This window comes from Schistocerca gregaria, chromosome X (assembly GCF_023897955.1).
Source record: "Schistocerca gregaria isolate iqSchGreg1 chromosome X, iqSchGreg1.2, whole genome shotgun sequence".
In the NCBI taxonomy this organism is placed as follows: Eukaryota; Metazoa; Arthropoda; class Insecta; order Orthoptera; family Acrididae; genus Schistocerca; species Schistocerca gregaria.
This window is the reverse complement of record NC_064931.1, coordinates 555,406,708-555,421,728: the sequence shown is the minus strand read 5'-3', so window position 1 is coordinate 555,421,728 and position 15,021 is coordinate 555,406,708. Positions and strand designations below refer to the sequence as shown.

At 36.8% G+C, this 15,021-nt stretch overlaps 1 protein-coding gene across 3 annotated transcripts in view; it reads left to right on the top strand.

Annotated features, from left to right (window-relative positions):
• Positions 1 to 15,021, top strand: part of LOC126297832 (intermembrane lipid transfer protein VPS13A-like) — a 759,301-nt gene that overhangs the window by 240,976 nt on the left and 503,304 nt on the right. For all 3 annotated transcript variants that reach the window (XM_049989081.1, XM_049989080.1, XM_049989079.1), the window contains exon 23: positions 12,136 to 12,328. In XM_049989081.1, coding sequence (XP_049845038.1) covers positions 12,136 to 12,328 — 193 coding nt within the window. The remainder of the gene's footprint in view (positions 1 to 12,135; positions 12,329 to 15,021) is intronic.

The following is a 15,021-nucleotide window of genomic DNA, read 5'->3' as shown; positions in this document are numbered from 1 at the left end:
AAATCGGTCAGAATGATACAAACACTGAGGTTCTGCACGTAAGGAAGAAACTCATGTGGAATTTGCAAGAACTGAAAATAAATACAAGTGGAAAAATGTAACTTACAGTAAAAAAACATTCAAAACATCTCAGTAATGAAAAACAGAGTGAAAAAAAAAGTTCCTTGTTATAGGCGATTCTCTGCTGAAAATGTGGTAGTGTCAACATTGATAGAGGAGTCAAAACCCACCCATTGAAGAAATACTTTAGCAACTCTTGCAGGATGGTTCAGCAGAGGCATCTCAGAAGAATTACAAAGGAGTTTTCATCCGCATAGGTACAAATTCTCTTAGAAGCAGCACTGAAGAGGAAATTGTAAATGAATCAAGAAGTTTAATTTGATCTGCCAGTAATCTCTACAAAACATCTAGAATCATGCTGTGTGGTATTGTCTACAGAAGATCAGTCAGTGATTGATATATTGCGAGAATAAACCATGATTTAAACATGTAATGATCTAGGTGCTGTGTTCATAAATTTTTAAGCAGTAAATGTTTGCGTATAGACAGTTTGCGTTTAAATAGGTTAGAATCCAAAATCTGTAGTAAAATGTTCACTGATACGTGTAAAATTCTGCAAAATAGGGGAAACTTATAAGAAAGGATGGGGATGAGAAATAGTGTTTGGTAACGAAACCAGCAAGTCCAGAATGGTACCCAAGAGAGAGTATGCTTGAGACTATAAATACACTAATGGAAATTGAAATAAGAACACCGTGAATTCATTGTCCCAGGAAGGGGAAACTTTATTGACACATTCCTGGGGTCAGATACATCACATGATCACACTGACAGAACCACAGGCACATAGACACAGGCAACAGAGCATGCACAATGTCGGCACTAGTACAGTGTATATCCACCTTTCGCAGCAATGCAGGCTGCTATTCTCCCATGGAGATGATCGTAGAGATGCTGGATGTAGTCCTGTGGAACGGCTTGCCATGCCATTTCCACCTGGCGCCTCAGTTGGACCAGCGTTCGTGCTGCACATGCAGACCGCGTGAGACGACGCTTCATCCAGTCCCAAACATGCTCAATGGGGGACAGATCTGGAGATCTTGCTGGCCAGGGTAGTTGACTTACACCTTCTAGAGCATGTTGGGTGGCACGGGATACATGCGGACGTGCATTGTCCTGTTGGAACAGCAAGTTCCTTTGCCGGTCTAGGAATGGTAGAACGATGGGTTTGAGGACGGTTTGGATGTACCGTGCACCATTCAGTGTCCCCTCGATGATCACCAGAGGTGTACGGCCAGTGTAGGAGATCACTCCCCACACCATGATGCCGGGTGTTGGCCCTGTGTGCCTCAGTCGTATGCAGTCCTGATTGTGGCGCTCACCTGCACGGTGCCAAACACGCATACGACCATCATTGGCACCAAGGCAGAAGCGACTCTCATCGCTGAAGAAGACATGTCTCCATTCGTCCATCTATTCATGCCTGTCGCGACACCACTGGAGCCGGGCTGCACGATGTTGGGGCATGAGCGGAAGACGGCCTAACGGTGTGTGGGACCGTAGCCCAGCTTCATGGAGACGGTTGCGAATGGTCCTCGCCTATACCCCAGGAGCAACAGTGTCCCTAATTTGCTGGGAAGTGGCGGTGCGGTCCCCTACGGCACTGTGTAGGATCCTACGGTCTTTGCGTGCATCCGTGCGTCGCTGCGGTCCGGTACCAGGTCGACGGGCACGTGCACCTTCTGCCAACCACTGGCGACAACATCGATGTACTGTGGAGACCTCACACCCCACGTGTTGAGCAATTCGGCGGTACGTCCACCCGGCCTCCCGCATGCCCACTATACGCCCTCGCTCAAAGTCCGTCAACTGCACATACGGTTCACGTCCACGCTGGCGCAGCATGATACCAGTGTTAAAGACTGCGATGGAGCTCCGTATGCCACGGCAAACTGGCTGACACTGACGGCGGCGGTGCACAAATGCTGCGCAGCTAGCGCCATTCGACAGCCAACACTGCGGTTCCTGGTGTGTCCGCTGTGCCGTGCGTGTGATCATTGCTTGTACAGCCCTCTCGCAGTGTCTGGAGCAAGTATGGTGGGTCTGACACACTGGTGTCAGTGTGTTCTTTTTTCCATTTCCAGGAGTGTAGAAAAGAATATTCCTACATAATGCACTTGAATATAAATTGTCCAAGAGCTGACTTTTCAAACAAAAGTCATAAAATGAATGAATTACAAATTATTCTATCTGAGTGTAGAAATATCAAAATTCTTTGCCTCAATGAACATTAGCTTACAATGACAACACTGAAATTCGTAATAAAACTGAAAATTTCAAATTAGCCAATAACTTTTGTAGATGAGAGAAATCACATGGAGACTCTTACATACTTACTTATTCTGATATAAAATATGAAATAAGAAATGATTTTAATCATTTGAATGAAGAGTGTATGTTTGAAAGCTGGTGTGTCAAGTTAAGGGACCTAAATGTCATAGTAGTTTCTATTTATAGAGTGCCAAAGAAAGCTACAATTGAAGCTTTTCTGATGAAATTTCATTGTCTGCTTGAAAAACTCAGAAAAGAAGAAAGTGAAAAGATAGTAATAGCTGCTGACTTCAATATTAATATTGTAGTTGAAAGCAATGATGTGTCCAAATTGTCTGACTTAATGAAAAACTTTCATTTCAAAATAAACTTCATGCAACCCACTAGAGTAAACTCACATTCTGCTACCTGTATTGATAATGTTCTAATACATTATGTGTTTGAAGATGTTTATAAATTTTGCATGGATTTTCAAATCTCTGAACACTCTGCATTATTGATTGAACTACCAACAATTAAGAAAGAAATTTGATCAACAAAAGCCATATGAAAAGGAACTTCAATGAAAAAAGGTTCAATTACATTTAGAAATAAGTTAAGACGGCATAACAACAGCTGTATTTCAAGCAATAGTAACTTCAAAAAAAAATTTATTTGGCTTTCTTGAAATATTTAATGAAACTAGAACCACACGCAACAAACTGACTAATAAACTTAAATGGATAACCCAAGGTATAAAAATTTCTAGTGCCAGGAAGAGGAAACTTCAAAATGAACTGAAATATAACAAAAACAGACATTTTACTGAGTATGTTCGTAATTATAAAGCTATATTTAAAAAAAAGTTTTGAAGGCAGCCAAAAAAAAAAAAAATGGCAAACAAGAAGTTCATAGTACAACATGAAACAAAAGCAGTGTGTTCTGTTGTCAGGTCAGAGTAAGGTGTAAGAGTTATTGGTAATGAAATATCTAGGATTAAAGTAGATGATAGCTTTATTGTAAACCCAGCTCAAATATCAGAGTGTTCAAATGAATTCTTCATAAGTGTGGCAAAATCAGATGTTAATGTAGCAGAGTATCAGAGTGAAGTAAATCCCTTTGGACTCCACCAAGAAGCTGATTATTTTACGGATTTTAAGAAAGTCACAATAAAAGATGTGGAAAATGTTATAGTATCATTGCAAATAAAAACTGTGCAGGGTGGGATCACTAAAGTGATTAAAACAGTGTGTGGCATACTAGCACTTCCCCTGACTAAAATATTCAACCAGTCTTTTGAACAGGGATGCTTTCCCGCTGTTTAGAAGTATGCCAAAGTCAGGCCTCTGTTCAAGAAACAGTCAAGGGTAGACATAGGAAATTATTGGCCTAGTTCTACTCATCCAGTCCTGTCAAAAGTGTAAGAGAAAATAGCTGCAAACCAGATCAAAAACTTTATTGTAAAAAATGATATTATTATAAGTAACCAATTTGGATTTGAACCAGAAAAAAACACTCTGGATGCAGTGAATAACTTTATTGAAAAGATAGTCTAATAATTGGATTAGAGGAGAAAAGCTCCAGGTATATACTGTGATCTCACAAAAGCGTTTGACTGCATGAACCATGGCTTGCTTATCTACAAATTAGACAAATATGGCCCAAAGGACAGTTTTCTACATTGACTAACATCATACTTACATAACAGAAAACAAAGCGTAACTATCGCCTCAGAGTCAGTGAATTATTATTCTAAATGGTGTGCCATATGACAAGGTGTGCCTCAGGGCTCCATTTTGGGGCCAACCCTGTTCCTACGCTATGTAAATGACTTACCCATCAATATAAATTCCCCATGTGTTCTGTTTGCAGATGATACTTATGTTTTAATTGAAGATGACGATGCAAAAAAAAAAAAAAAAAAAAAAAAAAAAAAAAAAAAAAAAAAAATTCCAAGGTCCATCGTAAACACACTGGATACCTTAGAAAACTGGTTCCAGTTAAATGGGTTGAAACTGAACATTACAAAAACCAATTTAATACATTTCAAAACAAAACATTCGAAATGTGTGGAACTTAAAATACAACATAACAATCAACTTATGAAAGAAGTTGATATGGTCAAATTCCTGGTACTAAATGTGAACCAGAACTTAAGCTGGAATACACATATTGACTTCTTATCAAATAAACTAAGCAGTCTTTAATTTTCAATGCAAATACTACCAAATTCCACTGACCTGGGTACATGAAAAATAGCTTATCATAGTTATTTTGAGTTTGGCATTAGATATGAGATAATTTTCTGGGTAAGCTCAAGTATTGTGTCTCAAATACTGAAACTGCAAAAGAAAATTGTCTGTTTCATGTGTACTGCTCAGCAAACAGAGTATTGTCACCCATTATTTCGGAAATTGCAAATCCTGTATGTTCCCTCCATATACATTTATGAAAGTGTAGAAGAATTCAAAGGGATGAAATGATCATTTGAGCAAGGATTTATTTTATTTACATTTGAAGATTGCGGCAAGATGCTTCTCCCTTAGTTGGGATTGGATTGATAGTGTAACTTGGCCAAGGCGGACTGGGCCCACAGGGATAGTACAAATAGTCAAAATTCTAAGTTTAATCGTCTCGCAGCATGTAAACCACAAGAAGCCCCTTCTGGATGATCCATTGTGAATCTCACAGAGAAATCGTTTGACGATGTGATGATATCAACCCTTGCAAAAGGTTTAAGCTTTGCTCCTACACCTTCTTCACCTCCTTTAATGGATTTCATCAGTTCTATTGAGGAGGCTATTAGACCTCTTTTGGCAGATTCTGCAAACGAAATTCGATGGGAATTGTGTTGTACCTTGCTGAAATGTGCACCACAATGGAGCAACATTTCTCCAGCAGAAAGAGCTGCTTTTCGCAACCTCCATGAAGATATTGGTGGGGTCATATTCCCTGCTGATAAGGGCAATGCTACAGTCCTTTTGACAAGGGAAGCCTACAACAAGAAGCTATATAGTCAACTATGTGATTCTATGTACCGCAAAATCGATAAGGGGCCAATGTATAGCATATCCAGAAAAACTGCTACTCTTTTGAACAATACCTAAACAAGATATCAAGAGGCTGAGACCACACAATACTGATCCAACAAGTCTGTATAGGCTGCCCAAGATTCACAAGGATGGTGTTCTACTATGATTGATAGTGAGTAATATTGGTGTTTCTAGTTATTCGACTGCAAAACATCTGGGTGCCTTACTCAAGCCATATGTGGATAAGAGCTGCCAGCATATACATAATTCTAAGGATTTTATCAATCATTTGAAGACCATTAAGCTGAGCAGCTTGGATTTACTAGTTAGCTTTGATGTGATCTCACTTTGGTAAAATGTGCCTTTATTTGACTCGCTACATCTTATTGGTAACTTGTTCACTGATGATGGCCTTGTTTGAACATTCTCTCTCCTCTACTTATTTTTTTTTATTTAATAACGAATTTTTTGAAGAAACTGATGGTGTCGCAGTGGGGAGTCCCTTGTCCCCTGTGGTGGCCAATCTTTTTATGGAAGACTTTGAAGAAAAAGCTCTTGAGTCTGCCGTCTTAAAGCCTATGGTTTTTTTGGCATAATGTAGATGATACTTTCATTGTATGACCTCATGGCAGACAAGGACTGGAAAAATTCCTTTGTCATTCAAACTCTTTACATGAGAACATCAAGTTTACTATGAAGATTGAGAAAGATGGGACTTTACTCTCTTTAGACGTGTTAGTACGCCGTAAGAATGATGGGTCTTTGGGACATTCGGTGTACAGAAAACCTACACATACAGATCTATATATTGAGGCGTCCAGCTGCCATCATCTGACACAAACCACTAGTGTTCTCAGTACTTTAATTCACCGGGCACATGTAATATTGGATGCTGATAGCCTTAATTAATAATTAGTGCATCTGGAGAAGGTTTTTAAAGAGCATGGCTATACTTTACATCAAATACGGAAGGCCATGCACAATTATAATAACAAGAAGCAATGCTCTGAGGAGACTGATGACTATAAATCAACTATGTTCCTTCCATATGCTGGGAACATATCTTCTAAAATAGGCAGATTGCTTAGGAAGAATAATATCATGTGTCATCTTCCGTCCACCAGGAAAGAACAGGGCCTTAGTCAGTTCCATTAAAGATAATTTACAACTGAGGAAGGCAGGTATTTATAAAATTCCCTGTGAGTATGACAAGTCAGACGACGCGAACGGTCCAGGAAAACTGTGTAGAACACGAAAGACAACCGTCTGCGGCAACCCTTAAAATCAGCAGTAGCAAAACGTTACATTTCAAAGAGACATTCAATGAAATACAGTAACACCAAAATTTTAACACCAGTTTCCAGCTTCTGGGACTCTGTAATTAAAGAATCCGTGGAAATACATCTTGCTGACACTTCAATTAATCGTGATAACAGCTTTCAGCTGGATAAAAATTGTAATCTAATTATTAAAATTATGTGGTCACAGCAGAATTGACATGCTCTGTCAATACTCAGCAATTAGACTGTTCTTACTTCATTTCTGTGGGCAGCATACACTACTAGGCTGCCTCGTGCATGTCACCTCCTAACACATGCTCCATAAACTGCCATCATGATTCGCATGCACAGAATTCACTATAAATACCATGACAGCATCACATCTCTTCAGTACTTTGTCTACTCACCTGAGGATGGCCGGACGTCTCTGGACCAAAATGTCGTGACAGAATGTTGATGGGATCTGGCTGCAAACCTGAAAATTACTATAAGAAAAAATACTGGTAGTAGTTTGCCCAAAGACTTTAGAGGTAGGTGACCTAAATTCGTATCCTTGCTTCCATAAAGAATTGAAGCAGACGAACATTTGATTCACCATACACATTTATTTGCTGTACATTTTGAGCTCTGTCACTTAATGGTCCTGCAAATGCTGCTGCAGCTTCTACATGATTCCTGGTAGTATCATTAGGATGTCATGTACACTGCCTCTATGCAAACATATGCAGCATTTTATCCAACCTGCTCCTTTGCTGCTCATTGTTTCTGACAATCATCATTAGCTTCTGCAAGTTCATCTCAGGGCTTGTCATTTTGATATCTTTATCTTGCAGTGAGCTATCAGTTGCTGTGTGCTTATCTGATATCATTTTTCTGTCTCCTCTTGTTTTATTCCTTGATGTTATTGCATCTTGCATATCCATATTGAGGTCCCCTTCCTGCAGGGCTTTTAGTGAGAGTTGCCAATGTTTAAAGGGTTTTAGATACGTCATGCTATACTCTCTCTCTACAGTCTCTACTATCCATAGTGGAGTGTCCAGTGCAGTCCCTTAGAGGTCAAAATACTCTTTTCCGTCTTCTAAATTTCACATGCACTTTGAATTTATCAGTTGCTAATGAAAAATTTGTTAATAAATGATATTTTATGTAAGTACATTTACATTTATGTAATGTAAATATTGAAATGTTCTGTTATTCACACACTCATTACTTTTGTTTTTCAATCTAAACATATATTTTCTTTTTATGTTGGATAAATACCATGAAGATCATCAATGTAGATCAAAGCTGTTTTCATCAAATGATAATTCATGAAAATGCCACTTCTGTTGCCAATAGGCCCATTAATCCATGGCCAGTGAAGGATAGAAGACAAAAACCAGTCACTGACTTAATACTGTGCTTATTAGGGACAGAAATGGCGTTCCATTAATTAAATACCCTTGGAGAATAATAGCATCCTCTGAAGAAGGAGGAACTAATGCGAGATAATTTATTGAGCTGCCTGTTCGCAATGGTACTTAATTGTACAAAACGGACATGAGACGTAAACTGTATAATATTACAGAACATGAAACTTAAAATCTGTCTAGCTTCAAGAAATAAACACATCAACAACTTTTTATTACCATTTGGACAAGTGTTCTTTTGGCATTATTTAAATTTCTGTATATAAGTGAGAAAATGTAACATTTTTCCAGACGCTTCTCTGGATCTGATGTCTGCTTCGCAACATTTTGACACTGTATGAGGGTCATTCAGTAACTAATGTCCCACAGTTTTTTTCTCAGTGCATATTTATTCTTGAGATCTAGAATATTGTGACAATATCAGTCAACATTTCTTTTATGTGTACTATTTTTCTACATAATCCCCATCAGATCCTAATGTATTATCCCAGTATTGTTTAAGAACATGTATTCCCTGTTCATAAAAACCTTTTACCTGTGCTTGTAGCCATGCTTTTTATGGCATGAATTGTGTTCTCATTATGTTCAAAGTGTGTCTCATATTGAGACGTAAGTCCAAAAGAGCCAGCTCTGAGCTATAGAGTGGATGAGACAATGATGTCCAACACAGTTTGGCAATGCGTTTCCCAGTTCTGAGACTTGTGCGTGGGCATGCATTGTCATTTTGAAGTAAGATTTCTTTATATTTCTTGCAGACTGAACACATCAGAAATGGTTTTCAAGTTTTTCAGTCTACATATATGCCTCTAAATTAATAATTGATCCATTTGGCAACACATCTGAGAATTGCACCATCACTATCCCAAAAAATATCATCAGGACTTTTCCAGCAGATAGAGCTGCCTTGACTTTTTTTCTTTTTTTCATGATTGTGGGTGGTGCCACTCCAGTGACTGCATTTTTGTTTCCATCTCAATGTGATGTATCAAGGTTTTGTCACCTGTAGCTACTAGTGACAAAAAGGCCTCTCTATTAGCCTTGAACTACTCCAACTGTTCAAATGAAATAGCTCTCCTTTGAATCTTGTGATCTGTTGTGAACATTTATGGAACACATGTTGAGCATACCTTTGAATATCCAAGAATCTCAAGCATTGTGCACACACTACCATCAATTATAATAAGAAATGAACAAAAATTAACTTGACAAGTTGTAGTACATAGACATAATGCCCCATTAGATTAATCATTATTCATTCTATTAACACCTTAACACCTCATTTTCCATAAATACCATCATCAAGGAGAATTTTTGTGAATGTGGAACAAGTTATCTACTGCTACATAACCTATATTTCATTTACCATTTCACCCATCTTCAGAGTGAGCAGACAGACTGAAGCAACAGCATTACTGTGCTCTTATAAACACCTGGGCTAGGCTACTGCATATGTGACCGCAAATAAAAAAGCACCAAAGATGTTTATCAGCATCAAAGAGGAAGCGTAAATTGAATTTGTAGTTGTGTGCTCAAACCATGCTTCAATATCAATGTAGGCTATAATTATGAGCTGTACTGGTGGAGCATCATTGCAAGTTTACTACAGAAAGTGCCTCACTGCTTGACTTTCTCCAGCTGACAATATCAGTCAACCCTGTTAATTAAATTCTTCACCAAATGATTTTTAAGTTAAATAATTTAATCTTCTGTAACAATCTAAATAAAACTTTGATTATTTTGAATAACTATGAACTCATTCTGTACTTAACAGAAAGTATAAAAGAAAAACCAGTACTACTTAACACAGTTCTGATCTATTTCTTACTGTTATTATTTATTGAGACCAAATGAAATAATATCAACATATACATACATAATCTGCAAGCCACCATATGGTGTGTCACACAGGGTATCTTGTACCACTACTAGTCATTTCCTTTCCTTTTATACTCGCAAATAGAGCAAGGGAAAAATGACTCTTTATATGCCTCTGTATGAGCTCTAGTTTCTTTTCTTATATTTGTGGTCCTTACACAGAATGTATGTTCATAGCAGTAGAATCATTCTGCAGTCAGCTTCAGATGCTGGTTTTCCAAATTTTCCAAGTGTTCTGTAAAAGGAATGTAGCCTTCCCTTCAGGGATTCCCACTTGAGTTCATGGAACATTAATCCTTGTATGCTGATTGAACCTACTGCTAATAAACCTAGCAGCCCACTTCAGAATTGCCACAGTGTCTTCCTGTAATCCAATTTGGTGGGGGTCCCAAAAATTTGAGCAGTACTCAAGTACGGGTCATACTAGTGTTATGTACATGGTCTCCACTACAGACGAACCACACTTTCCTAAAATTCTTCCAATAAACAAAAGTAGACCATTCACCTTCCCTATAACTGCCCTTACATGATTGTTTCATTCCATATCACTTTGCAGCATTACACCTCGATACTTAATTGACGTGACTGTGTCAGGAAGTACACAATTAATGCTGCATTTGAAAAATTACATGACTGTTTTTCCAACTCATCTACATTAACTTACATTTTATAGGATGATGAACTTCACTTGAAAAATGATATGTGTGTGTATTGCATGAGCTTGTGACTGAAAATAATGCTCACAATAGTTACTGACAGGGTAATGTAATATTGTCTCCATATTCTCTGTATAAGCCCATATGTTTTGTGTAATTCAACTGCACACTTGCATTGTGAACTACAAATCCTTAACAGCACAATTTTAAATTTGTGTTGGTCTCTACATATTGTTAATTTTTCCCGTTTCATCATGCTTTATATGTTCATGACCAAATAGTTGGTGAGATGCAGCAAGCAGTTCTTGTCCATGTAGTTCTAAGAAGCTAATTTCTTGTAATGGTAGGCATATTTTGCTAGCTCTGAAGGGAATAATATTACCAGCATTTGAGATGTGAAAATCATGCTGAGTGACCAATAAATATATTATTTATCAATACTGAAACACAACTACTGTCTGTTCAACTGCAGCATGAAGACCAGTGTTTCCACATGTGTTTGGCCACATCCTCAATTACACATGAAATTCATTAAAGTTGACTGTTTTGAGATAAAATGTGATACAACAACAAATTTAGTAGATTTTTCATGAAGCTGGTACTCTACAACTTTTGAGAAGATATCAGAGAAAGGAAACTGTGATGAGATTAGGGATGAAGGAAGGCATGTGGTGGAATATTGTTACAGATATGTCAAATAGAATTTTTTAAAACTTATTAGTTTTTTGTGAAGAGAAGCTGAGGGGGTGAAAACTGCAAAATAGATAGTGGCTGGCATTTCAGATGCAAATGAGATAATAAGACTGGTGTTGTGTACATTTTTATTATGTTACAGATGATAAAAATAAAATGACTGATAAATGAGGCAAAGAGCCAGTGCTAAAACATCACAAAATACCTGGTATGGCCGTTATCTCATATTTCTTAATTATTTTCAGAGAATAAAATTAGAGAGAGAAAAACAACAAGGGAAAAGTTACATAGTTCAGATGTAGCATGATAACCTTTATAATGCTGGTTTTTGAATGACTGAGGACCTGTGTGAATTGTAGCATGTATGTCACAAATGCAGAAACTCTCATACATTACTGTGTTCCTTTTTCTTTTCAATTATTTTTTAACCTCCAGTATCCGTTAGTTGATGTCACCTACTCCAAAATTCCTTCAATGTTGAGTCAGCACAATTTTTTTCTCTGCTGTGGAGCTTCTCACTACATCTTTCCCACTATATTCTTGTCTTGTCATGGGAATACCATTATTGGCTTCTACATTAACTTCAAATGTCATGAATACTACACGAGAGAGCAACTTCTGATTTGGTGTATCAGTATCACTGTAGACTAATCCTACAGATGACATTTTAGATAATTCACAATATAGTAATATGTACTCATTACAAATTGCCCATTCTATCAACTAAGCACAAACAGCTTTGCTCGCTGAACAACTTTGTTCAGCCACATTTGTTATTTGAGAATTATCTAAAACTGGTAGCATCAGTTCTTTTTCTGTAGGACTGTACTTGAATGATGTAGTTACTTGTTTCATAAGGAAATTTTAATCTTTTTTCCAGCATTTCTTTGAACCATTCATTCATGCAAGCACAGTTCTGCAAACTTATCATAGGGTGGAAAAATGGATACAACAGCAGTCTGCACAAATTCGGACATGCAATACTAAACTTCATGTATCATTAGATATACATGGTCCGACATTACTGCTGCCACAGAAGTCATCTTCACCTAATGTAATTATTGTTGACTCGGGTATGTTATTCATGTATACCTTTTCATATTAATCCAAGTTGTTAATATACTTATAGTGGTATGTTTTAAAACTCTGATAAATAATTGAACGTAATAAAGACTATTTTATAGAGCTTGTTTATTTCACCGTTGCAGTTTCAGCATTTGGGCCATTATCAAGTGGTATTGCAAAAAAGTTTGCTTCAGCACATGTCAGACTTTAAAATCCTTACATGTCACAATTTAAAATCCTCTGATATGTATACATTTTGTCATCAGAACAACAGTCAACAGTGTACATGATGTCTTTTAAAACAGTTTCTACTTGAAGCAGAATTGAGGCTATAAGATAACACACTTAATTTTTCTTTCATTGAGCTAATTGTCATTGTTCTAGTTCAGAAGTCTGCTCATAAAAAAAAATTACAGCACAAAAAAGGATAAAATTGGCAGGTGAAACCATGAGAACAAGGTTCTTTAAATTTATAAACATAAAATCATTATAGAACTGAAAAAAAAATGCTTTGAACAGGCAGAGATTTAGATATTCGATTATTTGATGCATGTAGCACAGACATATAATTTGTTGTGTCTCTTTAGTCAATTAATATTTTACTTTTATACACAGTGCATCTGATTTGATCAAAAATCTGTTTTACACTCAGTCAGCTTTTCATACCTTTTCATTTCTTACTCTTTATGTTCAGTTTCAAGCAAATTTGTTTATTGCACATATTTAAAATCCACCAGACAATTCTGCATATTTTTATCAATTTAATCGCAATCCCTTGTTTGGTTAAATGCATTTTGTATCCACTTTCTCAACTTTGTAGCTGACAGGTTGTACTCTCTCATCTGGAATTAATGTGAGAGAAGTCTCAGCTAGCCAGATCATTTTTAGAAACATAATATGAGACACAAGATGTCCATAAGTTCATTTTTACTTTTTAATTGTAATATGTTGCCATTCTGTGACAGCTCATTCTCTTGCAGACTGAATGAATTATTGTTGATTATTTGGGAGTATGTGATTAGTATCTAATTATATGCATCACTGATTGAGAGAAGTGACTACCTTTACTTTTTAGAAGTTTCCCAAAAAGAAATTATTGTGTTACATAAATAATTGTTACCAAAAGCGGAGTATTCATTGCAAAAATACTTATGAAACTTGTCTTTGGACCGCAGATCCATATCAAACTGCCTTGTCTTAAAGGTATCAAAATACCTAATCCTGCAATGGTGTTTCAACAACTTTGGGGAGAGTTTTTGTTCATGACTTACATGTATAGATCAAAATCACCAGAATATGTTCTAATTTAATAATGTTCACTTTGCATCAGGCTCCTAGGAATGCTTTCATATAATTGTGAAAGCAAAAAAATATAAAAGCTGATGTCACCTACTTGTTGTTTGATTTTACTCCAAGGAAACCATGTTGGAAATTTATATTTTATCTATCATTCTAATTTTGGTATTTAGATATGTGTTAGATATTACATTACTAATAATAAATACAGATACATGTATTTTATTGTCTTCACAACTCTGTCTTTCAAGCATATTATACTTTTTTGTGGATTACAACATAGTGTCTTAATACAAAACAGATAGTTTTGGTGTTTGCAGGAAACAAAAATGAAATGGAAAAACATAGAAACTGGTTATTATTCCCAATCCATTACACTGAAATGCCAAAATTTATTGTGTACTTCTGAATAACTGAATAAATGTCACTGTAAAACAGGATTTAATCAGTTGGGTGCTATACTGCATTGTTATTTTTTGAAATGCACCTTGTTGTAATTCGTGTGGGACATATTTCACCAGCAAGTTCATCTGTTCCTCAACAGGAGTGCATTTCAGTAATGGACTGCCACATGTTTCATCTAATTTTGATTCACTGTGTTGGTTCATGTTGGGCCATAATGTAAGTGTATCTTGTGCTCCATAACAATTTTGCTTATAAGGTTTTCTAAATTAGTTTTGAAAGTGTATGATTATCCCAAATAGAGAAACTAAAATACCATACCACCATCAAATTCGGCCATAGCTGAATGTTAAAAACCATAATTAAATTACACAACATGGCTTTAGCAATTAAAGAGTTATAAATAGGTTGATGTCGTAGACATTCCAGAAGACTGAGTGTGGTGAAGTTTACATAGAAAATAGATATGAGAGTTTTATGCTGAGGGGGGTAGCATTTGCTGGATGCCAACAGAAGGCAGATGTAGAAAAAAGTTTCTCAGCAATGTTTTGACTATTTGAAATTATCAAGAATTGAAACAATTAACATAAATAAGGTAAAATTAATCCCTCATGTCTATCTCAATGATGTTTGGAATGTAGAAACCTCTAACAACACAGAGACATAAATATCTTTCAAGTTTGCACCATACCTATTATATTTGACCTGGCTGAATAAAATAAAGATTTTAGCACTGTTAATGCAAGAGCCTCATAAAACAGGTCACACCAGGGCTCCCCACCTGAAGCTACATCAGGAGTGAAGTGTTAATCCAACAAGTACTGTCACCATGTAGTTACCACATATCCCAGGGTGGCAGAGTGACCAGAATCATAATATCATCGATGTAGCAGAAAGGTAGAGCTGTTTTACCATTGGTGACCTAGTCACTACATAACTGAATCATGGCACAGTTGTGGCTTAGTGGTGGGAAACAGTGCCCTTTCAAAACAGGGACAAGCCA